The 26,960-nt window shown below is 43.2% G+C and overlaps 1 protein-coding gene across 4 annotated transcripts in view; it reads right to left on the bottom strand.

The window, feature by feature from the left end:
- Nucleotides 1-3,769: 3,769 nt before the first annotated feature.
- The window catches only part of ABTB3 (ankyrin repeat and BTB domain containing 3), a 254,327-nt gene continuing 231,136 nt past the window's right edge, over nt 3,770-26,960 (bottom strand). For all 4 annotated transcript variants that reach the window (XM_056846052.1, XM_056846051.1, XM_056846053.1 and 1 more), the window contains 7 exons: nt 23,943-24,121; nt 14,586-14,691; nt 12,942-13,044; nt 11,107-11,188; nt 8,727-8,795; nt 5,446-5,559; nt 3,770-4,163 (listed from right to left, as the gene is read on the bottom strand). In XM_056846052.1, coding sequence (XP_056702030.1) covers nt 3,954-4,163; nt 5,446-5,559; nt 8,727-8,795; nt 11,107-11,188; nt 12,942-13,044; nt 14,586-14,691; nt 23,943-24,121 — 863 coding nt within the window. In that variant the 3' untranslated portion in view covers nt 3,770-3,953. The remainder of the gene's footprint in view (nt 4,164-5,445; nt 5,560-8,726; nt 8,796-11,106; nt 11,189-12,941; nt 13,045-14,585; nt 14,692-23,942; nt 24,122-26,960) is intronic.

Genomic DNA, 26,960 nt, shown 5'->3' with positions numbered 1-26,960 from the left:
TGTTTATTTCTGCACCCCTTGTGATCATCTGGTCAGTCCGGAAATGTGTAATTAAACAGAATATTATCAAAGACACTCATCCAAAAGGTAACTGATCTTCTAAAATAGCTGTCAGGGATCTGAGCAACCCTAGGCTCCCTGACTTTGAGGAAATTCAGGGACCCACCCTTAATGGTGCGTTATGCCCTTTATGTCGTTAGGCTAGAGATGAAACTACACCATGTGTGGTGTGGATTCTGCGCACACAACATAGTGTGCAGTAGCAACGGCACCATCTCATACTTTAGACTTGACTTGTGGCCTATTGTGACAACAGGTGGAGCACAAGATGGAAAGACCCCCTAGCAGGCTAATCTTCCTGGGTATCGAACTGGATACCGTGGAATAGTTTCTGAGGCTCCCAGATGATAAAATAAAGACCCTAAGGCAGGGGTTAGTCAAATATAAGGCCTGGGGGCCATATCCAGCCCACGAGCCAGCTGAGGGGAGTGGACATGTTCATGGAGGAAAGGGGTATTCATGGCTACTAGTAAATAATGGATACTGGTCATGATGCATACCTATTCTCTCCAGGATCAGATGAGCATGCCTGTTACATTAGGTGCTGTGGAACACAGGCAGGATAATACTGCTGCAGTCGTCTTGTTTGTGGGTTTCCTAGAGGCACCTGCTGGACTTGATGGGCCTTGGTCTGATCCAGCAGGGCTTTTCTTATGTTCTTAATAGGGAATAGTATTCTGTAGTTTAGGATTCTTTCTCTCCTTTCGACTGCAACCTGAATGTGAACTGAATTTACCTGAATAAATATAAGTTTTACCTTTTGAAATATACTTACTGGGAGTTTATTTACTGCACACAATATCACGCTTCTAAGACCATCCCCAATACTTATCCAATGTAAAAATTAATGATGTTTGCCTTTTAATTATCCCAAATAATGGAATTGGCTCCCTTTATTCTGTGTCTGTCTGCAAACAGCTTTCTTGATTCAGAGTTAATAAGGTACTGTTATTCATCCCAAACAAAAAAAGAAGAAGAGTTGGTTTTTATATGCCAGCTTTCTTTACCACTTAAGGGAGAATCAAACGAGCTTACAATCGCCTTCCCTTCCCCTCCCCACAACAGACACCCTGTGAGGTAGGTGGAGCTGAGAGAGCACTAAGAGAGCTGAGACTAGCCCAAGGGAATCAAACCTGGTTCACTAGATTACAGTCTGCAGCTCATGTGGAGGAGTGGGGAATCAAACCCGGTTCTCCAGATTAGAGTCCACCACTCCAAACCACCGCTCCTAACCACACCACGCTGGCTCTCTAAAAGCATACTTTGCTGCTGAGTACTTTTTGTTTAGGATGAATGACAGTACCTTACTAACTGTAGTGATGTCCTCTTGTCTGGGAACTAGAGATTAAAATGTCTCACCTCTAAGGAATCATCTCCCCTCAAGATCCTTTATTTTAAAAAATGCTGTGGATGAAATTCATTGGTGGGAGTGGGCGATGTATCTTAATTTGTCCGAAACACCTAGTGGCAGATTAGGTTCCAGTCAGATCTGTTGCATGACCTGTAAAGCCAATGATCTTTCCATTCTCCGCTTCCACTCCCAGTGGAGGAACAACATAGGGAAAAAATGGAGAGCTGAACAAAATCAGAATTATGTGGCTGATGGAAATGATCAACATTCAGTCGAGCTGTTGTTTACAATCTAGTTGTTGAGCAGTAGCCTCTGAACAAGTAGTCGGTCTCTTATTAATAGGACCCACATGCAGGCTTATTTTTCAGTTTGGTACTCACAGGCTAATCCTACCACCATGAACGTACTTACAGAGGCCTTGGGCCATTTTTCACAAGCAGCACTTAAAATATGTTTTTTTATTTTGAAACTTGCATATGACGTTACAGTTAATAGAAGGTGCACTTAGTTTAAAATGGCCTGCTTTCTATCCCACAAGAGATTACATTCCCAGACCTTCGGTGTCACTTGTGAAAACACCTATAGTCTTTTCTGCAGCACTGTCTACTGTTTGGGAGCTTGGCAATTAACTGACATGAGGCTCTCAGATGTGTTACGAGTTCGTTTGGGTACCACTGTTTTCAGCACCCAAGGAAGCACGGCAAACACACTGGAAGCACCAGGGGGAACAGCAATAACATGGGTCAGCTTCTTTCCCCTCTAAGTTCAACAGCATTCACAGAAAGGCAAGTTGCCATTACAGACACATTCTATACTACAATCGTAGATCATATTATCAGGTGCGGAAAGGAAAAAATAAACATTGTTGCCATGCTACTGCCTCTGTAATGCTATGGGTAGTTTAAACAATTTGAAGTGTTGTTGCAGGAGTGGGTTAAAACAACTTAGGGAATCTGCAGTACAGAACTAAAGAACAACTTATTTTGTTGTCTAGTACAAAAACTCGATTTCCTGAACATTTTAAAAATCTATCAGTGTGACGTAGCACCTTATGAAAGACCTAGGGTTTACTTTACACTATCTTCTAAATACTATGACTTGGCCATGATTTTGTCAAGGAGACCAGCAAACCAACAGAGTTTTGCCAAGGAAAAGGTTAGCATGGAAACAATTCTGGTAAATCTTTACTGCGATTCCCCATGTGAAACTGTTTGATCAAATGTAAATTGTGAAGAATAAGTGTGGCACTTAATAGGTTAGTCTTGCTAAAAATATGTTGCTAAATAGCTTGAGGCCTGTTACAGACCTCTATAAGCATATACTCTACACATTCTCAATTTACGGCAAGAAATCAGTCTATAGTACATATTCAATATATCATTAAAATAAATCATCTTAATCTTAACCTCTGCCCAGTAGCAAAATACCAGCATTTCCCTTGAATAGCAACCCAGCAATGACCTCTCTCATATAACTAGAAATCATCGTATTTAAACTCTTCCCTGCGGAAATTGTGCGCGCCCAAAAAATAAAACCCTGAAATATGATATTTTCACAAATCTGGTTGACAAAGAACTAACATTGCAATTTTTTTCTTGGCAAAATGAAGCACAAACATAACATTTCACAGGTACCATTACCATGCAAATGCATGTTGAATTTTGTTGCTGTTTTAAACCTTAAACCACAATTAGCATGCAGATTTCCCCCACCCCAAACTACTGTAAGAGTCCTTGGTAATGTACCTCTTGGTGTAACCATAGCCATTTAGGCAAGATTATACCACTTAAAGGTTAAAGCTTATGAGCAGAACCTTTTCAGGTGTGTTTACACAGTGTACATTTTACCATTAAAAAAAAACAAAAAGGAAACATAACATGTTACATACATTCTCAAATACAACTCTTGCTGAAAACAAAATTTGGAGCTTAAGAAATAGGTGTTGTTGTGTTTTTTTTTAACTACAAGGCAACCCCATTTTTATGAACAATTTTAAAAAGTTCCCACCACTAAAAATTTACCAATATATTTTCTCATTTGTAACAGTCTTACCAGTTCTTTGACTCTTGCTAAACAGCAGCTATCAGGTCCTATGTGTGTGTTTTTTTTCTTTCTTAAACGCATCATACAACTGGACTCTGGGAAAGGGACACAACTGTTTTGACAGAAAGTTATGACACCGTGTAACAAAAACAACCTGATATGTTGGTTTTTGTCAAAGAATTGTTCCATGGCATCCTTCTTGTATGAGGGGCTTGTGTTGTTTACGGGGGCTCATGGCCCGGGCTGCTTCGGTTGGTGCTAGCTGCACAATGACACTCCCGGTGTTCAGAATCCGAACGGTAATTCCTTGCGGTTCCAAAACCCACAAGAGCCACGCGTACCACAACCTCTTGCCCAAGAGAAGATTCAAGTAAACGACAGCACCTTTGGCCCACAACCACTCCGGTAGGAAAAAGAACGTTGTATATTCGCTTAAGAAACTGCGTCGGCAACATTTCACTCGCAGAGTCTTTCCCGAACGTTGGACCCTTCCTGAACTTTATACAATAGAACCCTTTGAGGATGACAAGTGAATTGACTGGATCCGTGCTGCCAACGTCCTCTGTAAATCTTGCAGTACATTTTGGCCAGATGAGTCACCATTCTTGTCATACAGCAGCTGTTTGAAAGCTTCATTTTCAATTAAAACCATCATATTTTTTAGAAAGTAACCTTCACAATAGGAAGCTAGTTCTGTGACTCCAAGAAACTGGGGGGGGGGGAGAAAAGAAGTAAAAGAAACAAATAACTTTGTTAAATAATTACACAGATATATAGGCGAGAATCCACACACACACATCCATCTCCAAACTGCAAAATTAGTTCTGCATACCCAAGGGGGATTGAGTTCTGCCCAAGAGGGATTTAGGCCTGTGGTTCTGAAACAACAACTGGTCACATGGGCAAACGTCCCTTGGAACTGAGTAGTTGATGAATTGGCACAGAGCTCTTTTATTTATTGAAAAATGTTTAGAACCCCACTGGGCCTGCCCAAGTCCGCAAGCTCTTTTGATCCTGGCCATAGATTAGTGAAAAGGATGGCTTTGATTTCCCAAACCATCTTAAGAAGTAGTCAATTTAAGATGACCAATAGATAATTCAAGGAAAGATTTGGATGCACACAAATCAGGTGGACGTAGGAAGACAATCTGTAAAGGAGGCAAGTCTATGTAACCCAGGCTAAATCTATATTTTCTTAGACTCCATGGCATTTTCTTAGACTGCATGGCTTTGTGGCAAGCATATACTCTGACCCCCATTCGCACCTGCTTTCCGCAGGGACATCTTCCCATGCTAGGGAGGAGAACAACTAAGAGGCTGGGAAGGATTCACTGAAATGGCCCAGTCCACATGGCTCTTGTCGCCAAATGCTTAATTCAGTGGCATCAGACAGTGATAGAGGCTGTCACATACTAGCGGTGAGCATGAATGAGGACTCTAACACTTACACCAGCTCAATGTAGCTAGTGGCTCATGGCTGCAGGCCATCAGAAAGACCAGAGATGGTGCAGTGGTTACAAAATAAAATTTCATGTTTATTTCCAGAAAACACTTACAGATTTTGATGACGACAAAAGTACAAAAGCCCCACCACTTCCGGTGGTCACCATATTACAGCTTGGTGGGGGAGCGAGAGAAAGGCTGAAGCAGAGGTTGAAAGAACACTAGTTTGCTTAAGGCCACCTACTCAGTTCAGAACCAAGGTGAGAATTTTTAACTAGCATCTTCCTGGTTAACTCTTATCCCTCAAGTTACATCAGCTCTCAGGATGATGCTTCCAATTTTTTGGGTTTTTTAAGGACACTGAATGGACTAGTCTTGGAAATAAGAGGTCACAAGATGGTGTTACATGTAAGTAGCGAACTGAATAATGGTAATGGGGTAAATTGATTCCATTCCTCAGAAAAAGTGTCCTTTGAGCATCATCTTTGCATGAATTGGTAAAGACACACACACACTCACAGGCGTATTTATCAGCAGTTACGTTTTACCTTGGCATGATTATAAATATCCACACAATTTTCTGTGTTGATACTTTTTGCACAGATGATCTCACAGTGTCGTTGCAATGATTCAAGCTGGAAAAATTTAGCAGCAGATAGAAGCTGAAAATCAGAAAGAAAAAAAACTATTGTCGAAGGCTTTCACGGTCAGAGTTCATTGGTTCTTGTAGGTTATCCGGGCTGTGAGACCGTGGTCTTGGTATTTTCTTTCCTGAAGTTTCCCCAGCAGCTGTGGCAGGCATCTTCAGAGGAGTAACACTGAAGGACAGTGTCTCTCAGTGTTAAGTGTGTAGGAAGAGTAATATATAGTCAGAAAGGGGGGGGTTGAGCTGAATCATTGTCCTGCAAAAAGTATCAAAGGTAATGTGCTAATCATTGTCCTGTAAGTATCAAGATAATGTGCTAATGAGGGTGTGGTATGTTAGTATGGAACCACTATATCCTGAAGTGATCTGTTAATGTGTGAAATCCAAAGCTAATCCGCATGGCTATTGTGGACTGTAGTCTTTGTTAGTCTGGAGGTTTTCAGGACAGGAAGCCAAGCCTTATTCATTCTTAAACTTTCTTCTTTTCTGTTAAAGTTGTGCTGATGTTTATGAATTTCAATGGCTTCTCTGTGCAATCTGACAAAATAGTTGGTAGAATTGTCCAGTCTTTCAGTGTCTTGGAATAAGAACCTGTGTCCTGTTTGGGTCAGTCCATGTTCAGCCACTGCTGATTTCTCAGGTTGGCCAAGTCTGCAGTATCTTTCATGTTCTTTTATCCTTGTTTGTATGCTGGGTTGTGTGGTCCCGATGTAAACTTGTCCACAACTGCAAGTATACGATATACTCCTGCAGAGGTGAGGGGGTCTCTTTTGTCTTTTGCTGATCGTAGCATCTGTTGTATTTTCTTGGTGGGTTTAAACACTGTTTGTAGGTTATGTTTTTTCAAAAGTTTCTCCATCCTATCAGTGACTCCTTTAATAAATGGCAACAATACCTTTCCTATGGGAGACTGTTTTTCCTGAGTTTTCTGATTTTTGTTTGGTTTAATGGCCCTTCTGATTTCATTTCTGGAATAGCCGTTTGCTAACAGTGCGTGATTTAGATGATTAATTTCTTCCTTGAGAAACTGTGGTTCACAGATCCGTCTTGCACGGTCCATTAATGTTTTGATTATTCCTCTTTTCTGTCGGGGGTGGTGGTTGAAGTTTTTGTGTAAGTAACGATCTGTGTGAGTTGGTTTCCGGTAGACCTTGTGACCTAACTGAAAGTTTGTTTTACGGATGACAAGGGTATCAAGAAATGGGAGTTTACCCTCAATTTCCTTTTCCATGGTAAACTGAATGTTTGGATGGATATTACTCTTCCTACACACTCATATTACTCTTCTTACACACTTGACACTGAGAGACACTGTCCTTCAGTGTTACTCCTCTGAAAATGCCTGCCACAGCTGCTGGCGAAACGTCAGGAAAGAAAATACCAAGACCACGGTCACACAGCCCGGATAACCTACAAGAACCAAAAAAACTATTATTACAGAATCTTAGTAGGAGGTGGCGGAGTGATGGATTGTTAGCATCTGCTTCCAATTTCTCTCTCCCCTCCATCCCATTCCTTGTTTTTGTACACTGCATACAATCCTAAAACAGAGCTGAAATGAATTACAGTAAATCCTTAAGCTCTATTAATAAGATAATTCTCCTTCCTCATTTCCATAATAAAGAAATGGTAGGATGAGGTCAGACCAAGAGAACCTGTTGTCAATAAATGACAAGCCAAAGGTACAACTAAGAAAACATTGTGGATGTTTAAAAATGTACATGATAAAGGAAGCAGGAAACCACAGAGTCCACATGTTCCTTTCCCCCCATTCTCCTATGGTATCTGGCAAAGGAGTTCAGTGGGCTTTTGTAATACTTTGAAATCATGCAAAAGCTTTTTTCCAGAAACCATCATGGATCAGAAAAATGAAAAAGTATATCTGAGGGCAGCGATAGCTCTGTTATGCCACCTTCATATCTCCATTACTTTGAATCAACCAAAGTACCCAAAGCCAGACCATAGAATGACTAACAGCGCATTCCTTAGGAGGCCAGGAAGACACTGCACCGGCGTTTGGGCATCCCGCGCCGGCATCCGGGTTACTTACGCCGGTGTTAGTGGCCCAAACGTTAGTGGCCCAAATGCTGGTTGCTGGGCGCTGCTGCAGCAATGCTGCCCCGGGACGCCACGGGGCCTTCCACCAGCGTCCCACTGGCATAAAAGCCCACACCAGCGTCCTGGAAGGCGTTCCTGGGGCAGGCTGGGGGGAGGGGCTGCCATTAGGCAGCTTCCTGTCCCCTTTCGCCCCGTGAATGCTGGCCAGAAAAGAGCGAAGCTGCGCCTGCTTTTTAGCAGGCGTACCCTTGCTTTTCTCTGTGGGGCGAGAAGGCTCCGTTTTACCCCCCAAAAAGCAGCTAACAGGCTTTTTGTTTTTGTTTTCTGGCATGCGGGGAACGGCTTTAGGAGGTGGCGCGGCTGCGCCTTCACCCCGCCGTTCCCCCACGCCGAATCTCAGGAATGCGCTGATAGTGAAGCACTTTTCCTGTGGTTTCTTCTTTGAGCTGTGTGAATGAACTTTTCCATGTTTAACTCCTCTACTATTAATTTTACATACTTACTGAATATTCTGCAAGTTATTTAGTTGTTTGCTTATGTAATGGGAGATGACAACCATTTCTTATATCTGACACTGCAAGAGAAGAAATACAGGTAGAGTATCCCTTATCTGGACTGATCTGAAAACCGGGCCCTTTGAGGTTGTGTGCAGGCAGATCCATGCTGCCTGCTTTCAGTGTTTTCTCTCACCTAAAAAAATAAAATACCGTGTACACTGCATCATAGGTGGAGACTGAAAGCCTGCCGTTTTTAGTTAGTTTGTTGCTGCTCTTGTTTAACAGCTGATACAGGTCTTCTGATGGGATCGTTACACCTTTGCTTTCTAATGGTTCAATGTACACACAATGATTAAAAATATTGTTTTAAATTACCTTCAGACTATATAAAACATAAATGAATTTGGGTCCCATCACCAAAATATCTCATTAAGTATATGTGAAAATTCCAAAATATTCTAATATACAGAAAGACACAAAATATGGATCACTTCCCAAGCAGTCTGGATAAGGGATACACAGCCTGTAGTAAAACAACAACCTGCAGAAATTTACTACTGATCTGACTACTACTTTGCATTTCTGTAGAAGCAGCCAATCGCTTGTTGATTAAAAAAATGCCACGTACCTCCATTATTTCATTGTTTTTAATGAGAAGCGACTCTGCACCTCCGTAATAGAGATACTGCATAATAAGCTGAAAACAAAAACAAAGAAGCGGATGGAGCAACTGCCAGGCGATTGCAGATTCCTCTCCTCACCTATCCTATAGGTGCGCAACTTGCTTATTATTAGGGAAATCTTCGCTTTAGAAGTTATTGCAGAATGATGCTGTTTCAGATTGGAAGGGAGGAAAGAACTGAAGCAGCACTTTGAAGCCTTGGTCGGGTGGCTGAGGCAGAACGAGCTGGAGCTGAACCCACACGTGACAGAAGTGGTGCTGGCTGGGAAGCCTGATGTTTTACAGGGACTGGTTCCACTTGTAGTGGATGGAGTGTAGTTGGCATCTGCAGAGCAGGTCAAGAGTTTGGGGGTGCTCATGAACCAAGCCCAGCTTTTTGAAAAGCAGGCTGATGTGGTGGTGCCCAAGAGTGCCTTCCATCAGCCGTATTTGGTTCGCCAACTCTCTTTTCTTAGATTCAGGCCACATTGATTCTTGCGCCTGTAACCTCATTGCTAGATTACTGTAATACACTCTGTGTTGGGCTGCCCTTGAAGAAAACCAGGGAACTGCAGCCAGTTCAGAATGAGGCAACCCAACTGTGAGCCAATTGTGGTGCTCATGCTGCCACCTACTGGCTGCTCCCACACTTGGGAGCCTGCCTGACCTCATCCAGCGCCTATCCCTTCTCCAGCGCAGCTCCTTCAGGAAGTGTGTGTGTGTGGGGGGGGGAACAACACTTTTTCTTTAGAAAATTTCAGGAGGCACTGCAAGGCCATTTTACTTGTGTGTGTGTAAAGTGCCGTCAAGTCACAGCCGACTTATGGCAACCCCTTTTGGGGTTTTCATGGCAAGAGACTAACAGAGGTGGTTTGCCAGTGCCTTCCTCTACACAGCAACCCTGGTATTCCTTGGTGGCCTCCCATCCAAATACTAACCAGGGCTGACCCTGCTTAGCTTCTGAGATCTGACGAGATCAGGCTAGCCTGGGCCATCCTGCCAGGGCTTTTAATGGGATATAGACTGAAGACATCTTTTGGGAGCGGGGGGTTATTTGGTGCTTCACAGTGCATATTTTAAATTGTAATGTTTTAGATTCTCATTTGTAAGCCACCTTGAGCCATGAGGAAAGACAGGATATAAATATTTTTTAATAAACATCAAACCTATTCGATAAAATTTGGTGGTGCCACAACTTTGTTTTTGTGTCTTGGGATAGCTGTTAGTGCACAAAAGCACTGAAGTATCATCAGGCCACTGTGCAGATTTTCTTGGAAGAACATAATAGATTCTGAGCCCTTTGGTTGTAATGCTATTGTCCTATTCCTTTACCAGAAGCACAACGGGAGAAAATTTAGCAGGTAAATTTTTCCTGGCATGTAGATGCAACAATGGGGAAAGCTTAATCTGCTGGAATTCTGCCTGTCACACTGCCGTTAAAAAGGCACAGGAGTCCTGCAAGAAAATGTAGTCAGGCTTCTTGGGTGTACTCTTTAAAAGGCAATCAAGAAGCTTGCAAGGGGATTCTTACTGGAAATATATAGATTGCTTGTTTTTTAGCCCTTCCAGAGCATATCTGAATGGTTTAGCGTTTTATCACAAAACCAAGCAGAACACCCTAAATGCAGGCACGGTGCACCAAATGGGAGTCCCCAGGCTGACCTCAGAAATTCTTGGTTCATGTGATCAACCACTATGATCTATTTCTGCCATACAGACAAGCAAGGGGCTGGCATATGCTCTGACCAAGGACTGTATGGCTACTAGAGATCCACCCCATTCAACAAGGAAAAAGGAATAATGAAGCCTATAAATTCAAGCTTGTGCAGGGGCAAAGGGAGTGAAAAATCCAGGGAGATATCCCTAGTCTGACATCATACCATGAAAACACGCCAACTGGATGCAGAATGCAGCATCCTGACAAGCTCAATTTTTTGAATTTAAAAAAATCTTACTAACCCCATAAACTGTAGTCAAACCTGAACAAACCTGGGGAAATTTCGGAAGCCAGTTGTAGTTCCAAGCAGATTTCATTGTGTAGCTTTTGGGCCCCAAGGATTTGCATAATTTTCATAATTTATGAACTGCAAAATGCAGTTGTTCTTTGCAGGCTGGTATACAATTTCTACTTCTTTAGATTTATACCAGCCCTATACTATTGTTGCACTATCACATGGATTAGACATGGGCCATAAAACAGATAAAGAGTATTCATTTGTGATTTAGCTTCAAGTGGTGACCTACCCAAATGCTTATATTTAAAAAGAGTGCAATTTTTGCTGATTGATTTTTTAAATCATCTGTTTATTCTGAACTAGGTAGAAAACCTCAGGTGCTCAGCTCCTACCTGGAAAATGGGATACTTCACATAGCTTATTTCAATACAGGTGCTGTCAGATACTGGTTTGCTGGACAACAGGGCTTTAAACCTAGGCAAAACCATGCAAAGACAATGATTTTTGTTATGATAATACATACAGCAAGGTAGATAGTAAAAATAACTGACATCAAACAAATTCTTAATCTGTGGGCAAACAGGTTATCCACTAGTAAATCAATGTAAAATGTGACATATCAGAATTACAAGAATGTTACATCAGTATTACAAGATGTTTAGAATCCGGGTACCAAATGTTTTTTTAAAAATGCAGGGTGCCAATTTTTGAAATGGTCACTGAAGCTAGACCATTAATGGTAGTTTGATTTGCAACAGTTAGCAGGAGACAATGTTTACCCCCATGTCATGAAAAGTTTTGCTCGCTGATTTCTGCATATGAAACCTCTGTTAAAATCATAGGAGAAGGCTAAGACAACTTTGTATAGCCAACATGGAACCTGAATGAGATGGTAACTTTAAGAAATCACAACACCTATGTGTGTAGCTAGAAAAATCCCAGTAGCTTAGACATTTTTATATTGGCGCTTGCACATTTTAAATCTTTTACAGTCTTACCTGAATAAATATCTATTGGTGGGCGGAAAACTCTACAATGATATTGGGCAAATTCAGCATTAAAGACATTTGTTGCCCAAGAACTAAAATGTTTTAGTGAAGCTGTCCAATTTTTGTTAAATAAAGAATATAGAAAAAAGAAAACTGCCTGGGAAATTAAATGGATTCATGTAATTAAACAATTTAAAACAACAACAACAACAATTTCCAACCAACACAACAGTCAAAACAGCCAAGAGAAGCAGAAATAACAATATTGGTTAACCGAAGCCCTGACAAACAGAAAGGACTTAGACACACCACAGAAGATGGTGAGGGGGTCAGGAAGGCCTCTGCTGGCAATGAATTCTGTAAGGAGGGAATCACTCCAGAGAGAACCTTGTTCCTTGTAGCCAGCCACTAAACTTAGACGATGGACAAATTCATGGAAAGGGCTTTACTTAATGGGCTCAGAATCCCCAAAGGAAAACTCTTTTTCTAAGAGAGATCTCTCAGGCTTGAACAAAAACATTATAATACATGTTTATGTGCCACCAAAAAAAAGTGTCTAATTTCTACTTTCCTCCTTTCCATCCTCAATGGTTAGTACAGCCTATCCATTTCCTGACATCGCAGTGTTGTATGTTTCACAGACATGGCCGGCCCAAGGATTTTGGCACCCTTAGCCAATCATGACTTTGGTACCCCACTCCATTTAGTACAGAGATACATAAGAAGTCTGGAAATCATTTTTACTTTTATTTCCTTGGCATTCAAACCAAACATTGTAAAAATAATAACAGATATTTTCATTTTTTAACTTTCCCTTATGATCAGGGTTGCCAGCCTTCAGGTGGTCACTGGAGATCTCCCACTATTACAACGGATCTCCAGATGATAGACACGCTTTGGCCACTGGAATCTATAGCATTGAAGTTCCTCCCCTCTCCAAACCCCACCCTCCTCAGGCTCCACCCCCAAAATCTCCAGGTAATTCCCAACCCAGAGTTGGCAGCCCTACTTATAATCATTTCAACCAGACTTTTCAAACCCAAGTCATCTTCTCTGCCCCAAGCTTACCCAGTCTCATAGTTTACATTAGGAATGTACTCAGCTTCTGAAAACATTTGTTCTGAAGAATAGAGTTCCAATGCAAGTTCCTGTTATGCAAGCTGAAATAATTCCCAGCCATATATTTTCCCCAGTACTCGCATTAGTTTGGTCACGTTTATTTATAAACATAAATTTACCTTGGGGATGCGGTAAATAGTAACACTCTGTGTGCATAAAATGGTCTTCCTTCTACAAGGAATGTAACATCTGACATTTCTTTATTGTTAAGAAAATGGGGATCTGGAATTTAAAAAAATGAGCAGGAAGAAATTTCAGTAGCAAGCAAGTTAAAAGACTGGCATGCTTGATCCTCTATCAGTGGTAAAAGGCAACAGTTTAAGGAGACACATGTTTTTTAGCAGCATACACCTTTGGAGAGGTGACGGAGATGGAACATATTCTGTCAGATATTCTAATAGAATTTATACACGGTATACTCAAAACCTTTGAAATGCATTTTTATCTTTTTAAAGAGAATAGGCATCCTTCATATGTAGCATTCCTGGACAAAGAGATGAATTTTGAAGAAAGTTCTTGCCCTATTCTTCCAAGGCTAGTTATTCTTCTCTTTAGGTAAGGCTGCTCCCAGCATTCACATTCCTCTTTCAACTATTTCTTTCCCCCTACTAGAGCAGAAGAAAGGAGAAAATGGGATGTAACATCCAAGATAAATAGAATCCTGGCCCACTTGTGCTTACATTAGCATGGACAATTGCTTTAATTTGAGCTGCTTTGCCAACCAAGCTGTGCAGTAACTGAGAAAAGACCCAAAATAGAAAACTAGGGACCTCATCTATAGCCAATCCACTGATTGTAATGAGTGCAGAGGGTGAAAAATGAAAGACCAACATTTTCTGTTAGCTCTGATAGTTAAAGTTTTTATTCTTCCCATGTCATCTCAGGTCCACAAATGTAAAATGATAAACATTGGAAAGTGGTAGCTCTAATATCCTAATTTCTTGGAACAATGTTTTCGCAGCATCTGCAGAAACAAGGAATGGGTCATCCTCACCTAAATGTTCCACCTACTCCCCTTCCTCAGAAACGTCACAGATAACTGTTACGTAATTTGATAAAGGAACATTTTCTACCTGATGCCAAGATTGTGAACCCAAGCACGTATATGTGCAAGTACCACGGACATTATTAGTATTGTTATCTCAGAGCAGTTTACATGAAGCTCCCAATGGCCTCCCATTCAGCCATTGGGCAGGTGCCCTGCTGCTTAGCTTCCACAACGCTACAGCATCAGGTTCTCCCTGACAAGCTCTGAGCTCCAAGTAGGTCCAAGTAAGAGACATAGCTTTGGTAGCATATGAACATTTATTTACTTTATTTTTTACTTATTTTTACTTATATCCTGATTTTTGTCCCAATGGGAACCCAAAGTGGCTTACATCCTCCTCCTCTCCTCCATTTTATAATCACAACAACCATGTGAGGTAGGTTAGGCTTGAGAGAGTGTGACTGGCCCAAGGTCACCCAGCAAGATTCCGTGGCACAAGTGGGGATTCAAACCTGGATTTTCCAGATCCTAGTCCACTACACCACTCTGTCTCTCTGCAGCTTCTTGGTACATGTAATGTTTCACATTCAGATGTGACTGGAGGCTCTGATGGTCCCTTCTGACCTTGAACTCAGTGAAATTTCAGTAACGGGTGTTCATATCTTGTTATTGTTATTTTTATTAAACTTGGTTTCCCCCAGTGGCATGGATGTTGCACAAGAACCCAGCCCAGAGGATGAAGTCACACGAAGCCTGCCACTTACTGCACACTTACCTAAGCGAGAGGTTTGCTTGCGTTTGATTTCAACAAGCTTTGGAATAGGATAGGGTCCATAGCAATGAGTGAATATGACAGCCAGTTGCTGACTAATAACTTCATTCTAAAAAAAGACACAAAATACAAAATGAAAGGTATAGCTAGCAGATTAGAAGAGTCACTCAGGAAGAGTTACAAGACATGCACAGTAGGTTAAGAAAATGCAAACTTCACATTTTTCATAGATATTGTAACTTTCAAGAGCTTATGGAGCATCTCAGAACAATTGCTCTGGGCAGTATTTGATCCTCCTCTTGCCACCCAAGTCAGCTGACAGGCACAACAGTGGATGCAACATGCAAGTATCCTAGGTGTAGCATTACTACTGTGACTACACATGATACTTCTTTCTAAACATGATGAGGTTACAGAGAAATGGTGGGGGGAAGGTCTGTCTTATCCTACAAAAGTTCTGAAAACCACAGTATCTGTCCATCATCATGAATACTTTGGCCCTGAAATGGTTGGAGAGGATAAAAGTGATAGGGCAATTCATTCTAGGGCACAAAGGGGTAAAAGATTTGAAAACGGGGGGTAGAATGACATGCATGAACAAGTGTGCAAACACATGCAAATCCTAATGGGCCTAATCACACAATACATTTTTCCTAGGGATGTTCCCAGGTGGGGCTGGTGGACGTATTTTCAGAATCTATGCCTCCCAGATATGAGTAGGCATGTTTCGAATCAGGTCCACGTGTGCAGGGAGAGGGGACTTAAGTTACTCTTGTGCTATTTTCCTGACCTGAAACCCCAGGGAGCATTATTTGTCCCACTGGGAAAACTGACATGTACCCTAGAAGTATACTTGGAGCCCCCAAAGCAGTAAATAGAGACCCCTCTGCCATGTCAGATCAGAAAAATGGCACAGGAGGAGCTTAAATCCCCTCTCTCCACACACCATGGTCCTGATCTGAATCTATTTTACTAACTTTACTTTTACTTACTTTAATGATACTGCTCATATAGCCAATTTGGCTCTGAACAGTGTCACACTAAGACAAAGGCTAAAAGAAAGGGAAAATATATTTATATAGAGAGAGAATTAGTATTTTTAATCTTAATCAACTGGGGAGAAAACTTGACAACTTCCAACGTAATATTAAAATCTACCCCTGCTAAAAGAAACCTCAAATTATCCAATTCACACCTAGGGTTCCGGATAAAAGGTTTTATCCATCCATCTCTTGCCACGCTGAGCAGGTCACAGCTAAATAGAGGATGTTGACGGGTGTCTATTTGACCAGAACCACACTGACACACTCACGCAGAATGCAGCACCTTATTTAAACAATCCCATAGCTCCCCTGATGGAATGGCATTCAATCTAGCCAATGCCTGATCGGAATCAAACCCACATGCGCCTGGGAGGCACAGACTCCCCAAACACATTGCCAACTCAACCCAGGGCAGTTTCCAGGAAAAATAAGTATTGAAGGCAGGGCTGAGCTACTTATTCGAGAACAAAAATCTCATTATGGTCTCTCTTATAATGTTCCACTTCAGATCACAGGCAAAGGGAATTCACTTCTGAAATGCAGCCCCACATAAAACCTTCTTGGAAAACTAAAATATCGAAGAGAAGGGCTTTAGTTTTGCCTTCTTCCTAAAATGTACTTTTGTACATGTCGGAAGTCTTCTGTATGCCAAACCTGCAATTTGAAATTCAATTACCGGACGATTTCTAGCATGTTATTTATCTGAAAATGGGGATTAGCCCAAGGAAGGTTATGTGTGGAAAAACTAGGTCCATCCGGGACTGCAAAAAAAGCATTCTGTTTAGGCACATTGCAGAAAACAACAGATGTGTCTCAAGGATCCTCCTTTACATCCATTGTCTTTCTAAACCCACTTCCAGATAGCCTGAGGAATCAAAGGGATGGTATTTCCATTTTTCATTAAACAACATTTATATCATGGTAGCCAATTATCTTCTGTCTTACCCATTTGCCTTCAGTAACTAATAATGAAACTTGGCAGGTCTGTCTGGCATCAGACTTAACTTTCCTGTCAGTTGAGTCCAAAGATGATCTGAACTGAGGGAAAATTCACCTCTGATTGCAAGATATAGCAGGGAACCCAGATACAACCTGTGTAAACCATCATGTGTAACTAAGCAGCACTAAACTGTGATCCTGATTGGCCAATAATCCTATAGCAAAAATCTGCCTCAAGAGTATCCTTTTGAAACAGGGAAGGGTTTGTTCCCTATGAAGGTAATGTTCCTTATCCAAATGTAAGCTGGTTTTAATACAGTAACCTCATAGTTTACGGACAGATAATCAATTTCTATCACTTTAGAGACAGAGGAAAGGTTACAATTATGTTTATCTTTTAGATTCTTTTATAAATTGCTCTCTCTGTGTTTCCCCCAAAAATACTTTCTGGTGTTAAGTTCTGTATACCAGTGTGGTTCTGAAATTTAATTATGTGCCCATGTAAGGTAACTTGAATAGAAATTAGGAGAGTCTGGGAAGAGCCCACACCCAAAGAGTCAGAGGAGATAATCAATGTGTACTCTGAGTATTCCTTCACAAGAAATCCGTCCAAAACTGATCGCTGCTTAATGTTCTATAGGGACCTGGTGGCAGTGAAACATCTCTGTGGCAAATCCCAAAGGAGATTCCTTGGATCTCACAGAATCCTAGCCACACAATCCTGTGCTGCTCTATCTAGTTCCCACCCTTCATCTTCTCCCTCCACAAACACACAACCTTCACGATATTTCACTTCCGCTGTGGGCAGTCAGGAACTTATTACTCCACTCTTGCTTTCATCTCCAGTTAGCTTGCAACTCGCACCTTGGAAATCACTGAGATGTGACAATTTATAACCTTCAATCAGTCGATCAATCAGCAGTTTTCCAACTGTCACTCTCTAACATTCCATCAGCTCTCATTGGTCGCTCTTAGGGAGAGGCGGAACCTAACCTATCCAACACAAGCATTATTGTTCCCAAGCCTGAGGGCCGCGGGTAGGCTCTGCGTATTAGCTGTGCTTGATGGAAGCTTGTGTCTTTCAACAATAAACCAGGCCAACAGCTGCAGAAAAGGTGAAAAGAAAGAGCTCTCTATTGCTGCTAGCAGCTAGCCAAGCTAATACATGAACAGGAATCTTGCTTTTAAAAAAGGATCTTTGGAGGTAATTGATTCATACGGTCGCCATGAGTCGGAAGCGATTTGATGGCACTTAATAAATGTGGCACGTCCAAGACAAGAACCAAGTCACATGGTTCATTAAATGGATGTACTAGATAAGAGAACCATTCCCCAATCCAGATTTTTAAAATCCAAGATAGTTATTAACTTCATGGTCTCATTATGCAACTGGTCATCTGAGAGCCATTCTTCCATTCTCCACTGAGTCTGCTTAGCCTGTTCTCCTTTCCTTTGGTGAATAAGGATGATTCATAAGACACAAAGCTGGCCAAATTTCAGGACTCTCTGCAGTCCAAGCTCTGCTCACGACCTGAGTTTGATCCTGACAGAAGTTGGTTTCAGGTAGCCGGCTCAAGGTTGACTCAGCCTTCCATCCTTCTGAGGTCGGTGAAACGAGTACCCAACTTGCTGGGGGTAAAGGGAAGATGACTGGGGAAGGCACTGGCAAACCACCCCATAAACAAAGTCTGCCTAGTAAACATTGGGATGTGACGTCACCCCACAGGTCAGGAATGACCTGGTGCTTGCACAGGGACCTTTACCTTTTTTAAAAGACATGAGAGGGGACAGATTTGATATACCTCACCAAATGCTGAAACACAATTCTAAATGTTTAGGGACAAGTAATGAGCACATGCCCGGACATGAATAGCAATAGGCTAGCCCAGTGGTCGGCAAACTCACCAGTCAACAGAGCCAAACATCAACCGCACAACGATTGAGATTTCCCTTGAGAGCCACCTAGGCTCCGCCCCCTTTCCCCTCAACCCGAGGCTATAAAGATCCCTTTCCCCACACCTCTTCCTCTCCTTGCCAGGAGAGTTGTCTCAGAGGGCGGTGGCCTCGTCATTGTCCTCCCCTGGCTCTTCCGCCCTCCCTCAGCCCGTCTTGCGTGGGGTGGGTCTTTCCTTCAGGAGTCTCCTCTCCGCACCTGTTCCCCCCACTGTCCCGCCAACCGTTTCCCGGTGGGAGCTGGGACTGGAGCCGCGGCGACCCCTCTGCCTCCCCGGCGCCTCCCTCCACCATCGCGCTCCCCGCTCCGCCTACCAGCTGATGGGCGGGCTGTTCGGCCTCTCCCCGGGGACCCGGCTGGCGGGCCAGCCTGGGGGCCGGGGGCCGTCGCGGCCACTGCAGCACCCCATCGGCCGGGCATGGTCTGCCCAGACCGGTTCTCCCGCTCGCCAGCTGACGAGCGGGCCGGTCGGTTGTGGGGACCTCGAGCCAGCGCCCCGGGCGCTGGGAGGCGGCTCTAGCCGGCTGCCGCTTGCCGCCTCTCCAGGCTTCTCTCCAGGCAAGTGGGGGTCCGAGGGCTCTTCCCCCCTCCCCTGTGGGTTGGCGCTGGGACCGGGGTTGGGCTTGACGGCCCGGGAGTGGGCTGTGACCGCACACGCGCGGGGGAGCGGAGCCCCGGGCGGGAGCAGGAGAGATGGCGCCTGCGCAGAGGCGTCTCGGAGGAGGAGGGAGGGGCGGCCGTCCGCCAGCTGTCGTAGCAACAGGAGAAGCGCCGGCAGGAACCGTGGCCGCCCGGGCCCCAGGGGAGACTAAGCAGCAGGCACGGCGCCCAGGGGCAGAGCCGCACCCAAGGGGCCAAAGAGCCGCATGCGGCTCGTGAGCCGTGGTTTGCCGACCACTAGGCTAGCCCTATCTCAACAGATCTCAGAAGCAGAACCAAGGAAGTCTCTTGCCTTGAAAACCCTACAGGGTCACCATAACTCAGCTGTGACTCAACGTTACTTTCCGTCACGCTCCAAACTGAAAGGAATCCTGAGATAGCTTCATGCACATCACACCTTTACTGTAGACACACATTGAAGCAGTCTGAAGGAGAATCTCATACGTGGCTGAAAACATAAATCTGTAATGCATACAATTTGCAGTACAAGTTACTAGGGCAAATATGGGGATTGGAGAACCACAGGGAAAATATAACCTCTGTAATCAATCTCTGTTTTAAAAATATCACTAGGATTTGCTTTCAGCTTAAGAATAGATTCACAGAACCTCACTTGATAATATACTTATGTGTTGCAAATAACTAACTTTTAGTTAACTGTGGGAGGAAAATAGGAGGGCACCGTGAAGCTGTCTCCACAGGAATCCTACTTGAGTGACAGGATTTCCCTTGCAATTGCCACAGGCTCTCTCCTTCTCCTGTAGGTTCTCTAGTATAATTCAGTACATAAACTGAATAAAAATTGATTAAGTGCTGCGTTGGAAGACTGCTTGTACATGATTAAGAAGCATACATATATACATCATTAATATTAGTCAACATTTGCAAGCTAGGGAAGCCCAAGAGGTTAGAGATAACAGTTAGAGGTAATGAACAGTTTGACAAAATCGGCTTTCATGTTAGTTGGAGTTATGCTAAGACATTTCCACAACACAGCACAATTCATCACAGGTGATATACAAATTGTCCCTTAGCAGCAACTGGGAATAATGCCAAGGTTCTACTTTAAAAGGACTTTTTCAACTCTGTTTTGTGTACAGAGGGCTGAGATCCAGGAAGGGAATCTAATCCATGGAGATGAAACCAGGAAAGAGCATAACTACCATCAGTGCACCAAAATTCTCATTCAAGACTCAGCGTTCCCCCCCACTTTTTACAAAAAAACAATAGGCATTTTTGAGTCCCCTGCTGAAATATCCTTCAGGAGAAATTATGACTAAGAACTTAAGTGTAAACTAATCCAGTCAGATATAATGTTAGTCTTCAAACGAATCCATGCTGCTATACACAATCATTGTGACACTCGTTAATTGCACATTATGGGTTGTGTCCAGACAGCTTTTTTACTCAATCTCACCCAATTCCCCTCCTTACTAGAGCCTCCATCCCACATTGTCCTGTGATCCTGAGCATAATAGCCTTTTTGGAAAAGGAGACCCCTCTCCTTTTCACTAGTGGAAAAGCTGGCTGGATCAACCCAGTATTAGCAAGCCACTATGGTATACCTGATGTTCACTTCTCATATGGAGAATGCAAGATGTACGTTTATGAAGAATTCGGGTCCTGGTTATTCTAAACTGTTTAGACACAGGAATACTGAAAATAATCAAAGGTACCACTATATGCCACAGTCACCAGCGCACACAGGAACCTGCCACTGAAGGAATTAACCCAGGGGTCCACAACTTGGGGCCCATGGGTGCCATGGTGCCCATCAGGACCTTTCCTGGCACCCAAGTGTTTTCAGACAGTGGGCTGGGCCGGGTGGGGCTGATCGGCTGTGCAGATTTCTGTTAAACTGAGCTTCTGCCTTAAATGTTGAAGTATTACCATGAGAGTTATACCATAACCTCGCTCTCTGACATTTTGTGGCCGGCGCCTCCTCCTGCGGCAGGCATTTTTTTGGTGCTCACAACCCTGTGTCGGAATGCCAAAGGTGCCCACAGGCTTTAAAAGGGGCCCTTGAATTATCCACTCCAGAGTGATATGCAAAGCCCTATCAGCAAGCAGAGATTGCTCTATGCCTGGAAAAAATTGTTAGGAACTTTTGTCCACAGTTGTCAAATTATTTCCAGGAAATGACTCTTAGTAAAGACTAAATGTCCTTTTTAATTGCATTTATACTATACAGAAGCAAACATGTGAACTCACAGAACTTGATTTCTTCTTTAAGAAAACTCATTTTCAATTATTCCTTTGTTTTGTCTTAGTCATATTATAACTTCACCAAAGTAGCAATATAAAAAGAATTATGTGCTTTTAATGAATAGAATTCAGAGAAATCTCCCCTTGGTCAGGGAGGGGTGGGATAGAAATCTAATAAATGAATGAATGAATGAATAAAACAACTGCTTATAAATATTTTAGGTATTTAGCAGCAAAAGGAACACTTCCTAGTGTCAGTCAGTAAATGTAACTTACTCCTTGAGCTGACCTATTAAATCAGTGGATTGCTGTTGTTAAAAGTAAAATGTGTAAAACTAAAACAGACTGTCACCAAATATCAACTTATTTTTTATTGTTTCTTTTTATACAAATAAATAATTTCTTATTCAACTTGTTATTTCACACATTTTATTATGCCAGTAATGAAGGGTGCCAGAGAATACACATTAGTATACCAAGAAACTGGGGATAACATATTTTCATCCCCCGCCCCTATTTGACAAAGGAAGCTTTGACTATTGAAAGCTTACACCTTGGAAATAGTGTTGGTCTTCAGGGTCCTACTGGACCTGGAGCTTGCTCTTCTACTGCAGACCAACACAGCTATCCACCTGAAACTATGCCACTTGACAGGTATTGAAACAATGTGTATTGACACCTGAGGAAAAATGTGTGTGTGTGTGTGCAGGAATCCATGGCACAATTCATCGTCTCCCAGATGCTTAAGGTATAATGGAAATTTCCCTCTTGTTTCACTATGGCCAAATCTGACATAGTGAGACAGCTATATGTCTGCCTCGGTCAAGTTTCTTTCTTTTAATACAAAAATGAGTGTTCAAGTGAGGGAAGTGAGACCTTCCACTCTCCTCTAACTTGCCTTGCCTGGTTCTTACTTTAAGCACAACCTTCCAACCTGGCTCGCTTCCAGTTTTGAAAAGAGCTTCAAAGCAATGAAAATCTGTGATGTACATTGGGGGGGGGATATAAATTAAAAAATACATGGTGCAGCCCTCTCCCATCTCTTTTGGCCTATGTGATTGTGCATTTAATGTTCTTCAAGTGCCAAATGTAGTTTAAGCTTGATAAATTGTACTTAAATTTACTCTCCTCAACAAAATTCTAACTCAAATCATCCTCCCCCTCCCAACACACACAAGCTTTATTTTTTTGGCAGTTGTACGTCTCTATCAGTAACATCTATATGTGTGTGTGACGTGCCGTCAAGTCGCAGCTGACTTATGGCAACCCCTTTTTGGGGTTTTCATGGCAAGAGACTAACAGAGGTGGTTTGCCAGTGCCTTCCTCTGCATAGCAACCCTGGTATTCCTTGGTGGTCTCCCATCCAAATACTAACAAGGGCTGACCCTGCTTAGCTTCTGAGATCTGAAGAGATCAGGCTAGCCTGGGCCACCCAGGTCAGGGCAACATTTATATACTATGCCATATATGACTGCATTTCAAAAGGAAATTATCCTGGCTTCATCTAAAGGGATTTAAAATGCATGGGGCATATATACGTTTTTCCTTCAAGACTTGGGCATAGAATTTCAAATGGTCCTGGATTCCACCCCCACCCCAGTAAATGTCCAATGCATGTTTTCATAAAACCTCAGGAATAACATAAACCCTCCTCCCCTGTCCAGAGTTAGGTGTTTTCCACATGGGGACTGGCTTGTCACATTTCTCTGTTGCCGCTGTGGCTGCTGATACAGTGCAGCAGCAATGGGGCTTCCACATGGCAGTGGGTTTTTTTAAAGGAAAGTTGGAATTTTGGAGACCCTGACTGATAGATTATCATAACACTATAAGGATATGACAATTGTCAGTTTTTTAAATGAAAGCCCTCAATGGTGACAGTGGGAAACGGCTGCCGTGGAAACTAAGGCAGGGAAAATGGCACCAATATGAGCAGGACTGGGAAGATCCTGCCCATATAAATGCCATCCTAGCTTTGCTGTGATTTTGCCAAAACACTGAGGTAAGGCAGATTTGGGAAAGCTCAAGGAAAACCTGGGAGGTAAACGGAAGCGCCACAACGCTTTGGGGAAATGGGAGGAAAAAACACACCTCCCCAAAAGCATCCAAGTCAGGACCGAAAACAAAAGTGTAGGTGATCTTACAGGGAGTAATAAATGTGCTAGAGTTGGGAGTTGGAAACTGTCATAAAAAGTTCTAAGTATATGTTCATGGTGCCCTTTTTGCGCTGTTCTAAATAACCAGCTGCATAAGGTTCAGCTGATGTACTTTTCAGCTCTGCCCTGCCCTGAACAATTCTAAGTCTTACCACAAGCCTTTGGCTTCTGTTTATTTTTACTTGCTCACTGTCAGTGTGACTATTAAGCTGTCCTAGCAGTGAGTGGAAAATGTCATCTCCTTTTTTTTTTAAACACCCGCAATCTGTATTCTGCACATCTGGAAACAAGCAGGAAAAAAATGCTACACGCACGCACAAAGGTGAGTTGCAAAAAAGCTAGATAGTATCTGAGCTTCAAGGTGAGTTTTATATTGTGGCATAACAGAATGCGGATACACACATACCTTGCTTGCTTTCAAGATCTCGAACATCAAAGGCAACCCTTGTGTGACGAGTTCTTCAGTGTATTCTTCCTCCTGAATGGATTTGAATTCTTTCAATAAGCACTGGATGAGAGGTCTTCTGTGCTGCTGAAAGGCCGTTCGCAAAGACTCTAGCCAGGTGTGAAGTGTCCATGGGACACCTGTTTAAAATTTAAAAAAAAGATTGTAAAGATTTCCTCAAACATCTATTAATGAGATAGCCCCCCCACCCATCCTGGAAAATATTCTAGAGTCCCTTCCCATGGAGCCCCGTGGCACAGAGTGGTAAGCTGCAGTACTGCAGTCCAAGCTCTGCTCACGACCTGAGTTCGATCCCGACAGATGTTGGTTTCAGGTAGCCAGTTCAAGGTTGACTCAGCCTTCCATCCTTCCGAGGTCGGTAAAATGAGTACCCAGCTGGCTGGGGGTAAAGGGAAGATGACTGGGGAAGGCACTGGCAAACTACCCTGTAAACAAAGTCTGCCTAGGAAACGTCGGGATGTGATGTCACCCCATGGGTCAGGAATGACCCGGTGCTTGCACAGGGGACCTTTACCTTTTTTTTTAACCCTTCCCATATATACATCTCCTCTGCTACAGTCACTGTTTTCTCAACCAGCTTTAGATCCCAGTATTTCTGAAGTACTTTTGGTTTCTGAAACAGAGAGGACCAATGGAGAAACACTTCCTCTGATGGAATAAAATCTTTCTTTGTTGAAGGAAGTCTCCCTCTGTTGGAGAAAGGCTTGGTAGAAGGCAGTTATAGTATTCAGCTGAAGAGAGTCATAGGATCCAACCTAAGACTGGGAAGACCCAGGTTCAAATCCCTGCTCTGCCGTGGAAGCTTCTACAGCAGGGGTCCCCAACATGGTGCCCGTCAGTGCCATGGCACCCACCAAAAGCTTTCCTGGTGCCTGCCAAGTGTTTTAAGAAAGTGGGTGGGGCCAGGTATGACTTTTGCCCAGCAAGGCTTCTCATTGGCCATTGGAGATTTGATTAGTTGTGCAGATTTTTCAAAACTTTACTTTGGCAGCAGCTGCCACCACAGCATCTTCATAGTGTGACTGAATTAGGTTGCCAGGTCCCTCTTCACAACTGGTGGGAGGTTTTTGGGCCAGAGCCTGAGGAGGGTGGGGTTTGGGGAGGGGAGGGACTTCAATGCCATAGAGACCAATTGCCAAAGCAGCCATTTTCTCCAGGTGAACTGATCTCTATCAGCTGGAGATCAGTTGTAATAGCAGGAGATCTCCAGCTACTACCTGGAGTAGTAGCAACCCTAGACTCAATGGAAGTGGCGGCAGCCACTTTGTGGCTGACTCTGCCTGATGCAGCAGCCATTTTATGCTTGCGCCCATCATGCTGTGTCAGAATTCCAAGGGTGCCCACAGGCTCAAAAGGGTTGGGGACCCCTGGGTTAAAGCACTGGACTAGAATCTGAGAGACCCGGTGTCAGGCATTTCAGTTGCTGTTCACTTTCACTTCCTGCCAACCAGACTCAAGGAATGTTATGCCTACTGTTATGCCTACTGAACTGCAGCCAAGGTTGCAAGGACTGTTATGCCTACTACACTCTGTTTGAAGCTCTGGGAAACTACTTTGTTTTTGATATGTAATCTCTCGCCCTTCCTGTGCGTCTATATTACCAAGTTTCAGCCAGACAGCCTCATAGCTGTCACCCTTTCCTTTATGCTCTGTTATTCTATTTGACCAGTAAAGACCAGCTTCTTTGGACCTGATTGTCTATGTCGTGGTTTCTGGTTCATTTGGACCAAGGGCTTACACCCGGGTTTGAATCCCCACTCTGCCACGGAAGCTTGCAGGGTCACCTTGGGTCATCACACCTCAGCCTAACATCCTTCCCATGAATAATTGCAGTTTCTGAAAGTCATGCAACTATGGCTATACTTCGGTGTTATAGAATTGTTTTAAAACACTGCAGTACATTTGAATATTAAATAAAATTATCTATATATCTATGTCTCAAATGCAGGCAGATCTGCAGAGACCTAAAACCGCAGATCAGGTCCACCCTGAAAGAAAGGATAGTTTTCCTCCAAACCATACTCCTAAAACATAAACAAATACTGTGTGTGTGTGTGTGGGGGGGGTTAAATCTCCCCCAGAGAAACATTCACTGTGCATGTGCAGAGCACTTACCAGTAGTAGGCCTTGCAGCAGCTGCAGTTGCCATCACTCCTGGACCCCTGCTAACTACCAAGGGCTTTGCTGTCAATGTGGCAGCTCCCAGAGGCCCTGCCGCTGGCACAGTGGCTCTGGAGGGGAACTCCCATGTACTCACAAGAGGCATTTCATTTCCTCTTCTCCACTATTTCCTCTTTCCCTCCTCCTGGTAACCGTTATATCTCCCTTTCCCTGCTTCCTTCTTCTCACTCACCAATCAACCTATGTTTTGTGAGTTCTATATTTATTATTTACTTCATTTGTATACCGCCATTTCATTTTCACAAATAAAGCCAGCGTGGTGTGGTGGTTAAGAGCGGTGGACTCTAATCTGGATCAGCCAGTCTGTTTCTGTGGCAGACTGGAAATCTGAACCTGGTTATCCCAGATCCTAGTCTGAAACTCTAACCACTAAACCACACTAGCTTTCATGGGGTGGCTGCTGTTGAAAAGTACCAAGTACCAAGCAGCCAGGCCTGGGTCAGTCAGGCCTGTTGAGTGGTAGCAAGTAATCCGATGACTGCTGCTGGCCCTGGCCCTGATGAGTCCTCCCAATATTAGCATTTTAAAGAAAGGATTCCAGTTTGCAGTATTGTGGAGACCTCTGCGCTAATTGTAAGCATGCACTGCAACTTGCCACTTGACACAACAGATAGGAACCCTACTTAAAGGCCATTCATGTGGTGATCTTTGTGTAGAAGAAACACATTTGTAAAATACAAATGTGCAATAGTCATAGGAGAGGCAGCCTATGCATAATAATATCACCAGGTTCAAATGCAGGAAAAAGACTCCAAGTAACTGATCTCCAGGAGTAAA

Source organism: Euleptes europaea, chromosome 3 (assembly GCF_029931775.1).
Source record: "Euleptes europaea isolate rEulEur1 chromosome 3, rEulEur1.hap1, whole genome shotgun sequence".
Taxonomy (NCBI): Eukaryota; Metazoa; Chordata; class Lepidosauria; order Squamata; family Sphaerodactylidae; genus Euleptes; species Euleptes europaea.
Note: the sequence above shows the minus strand (reverse complement) of the source record. Positions and strands in the feature narration are given on the sequence as shown.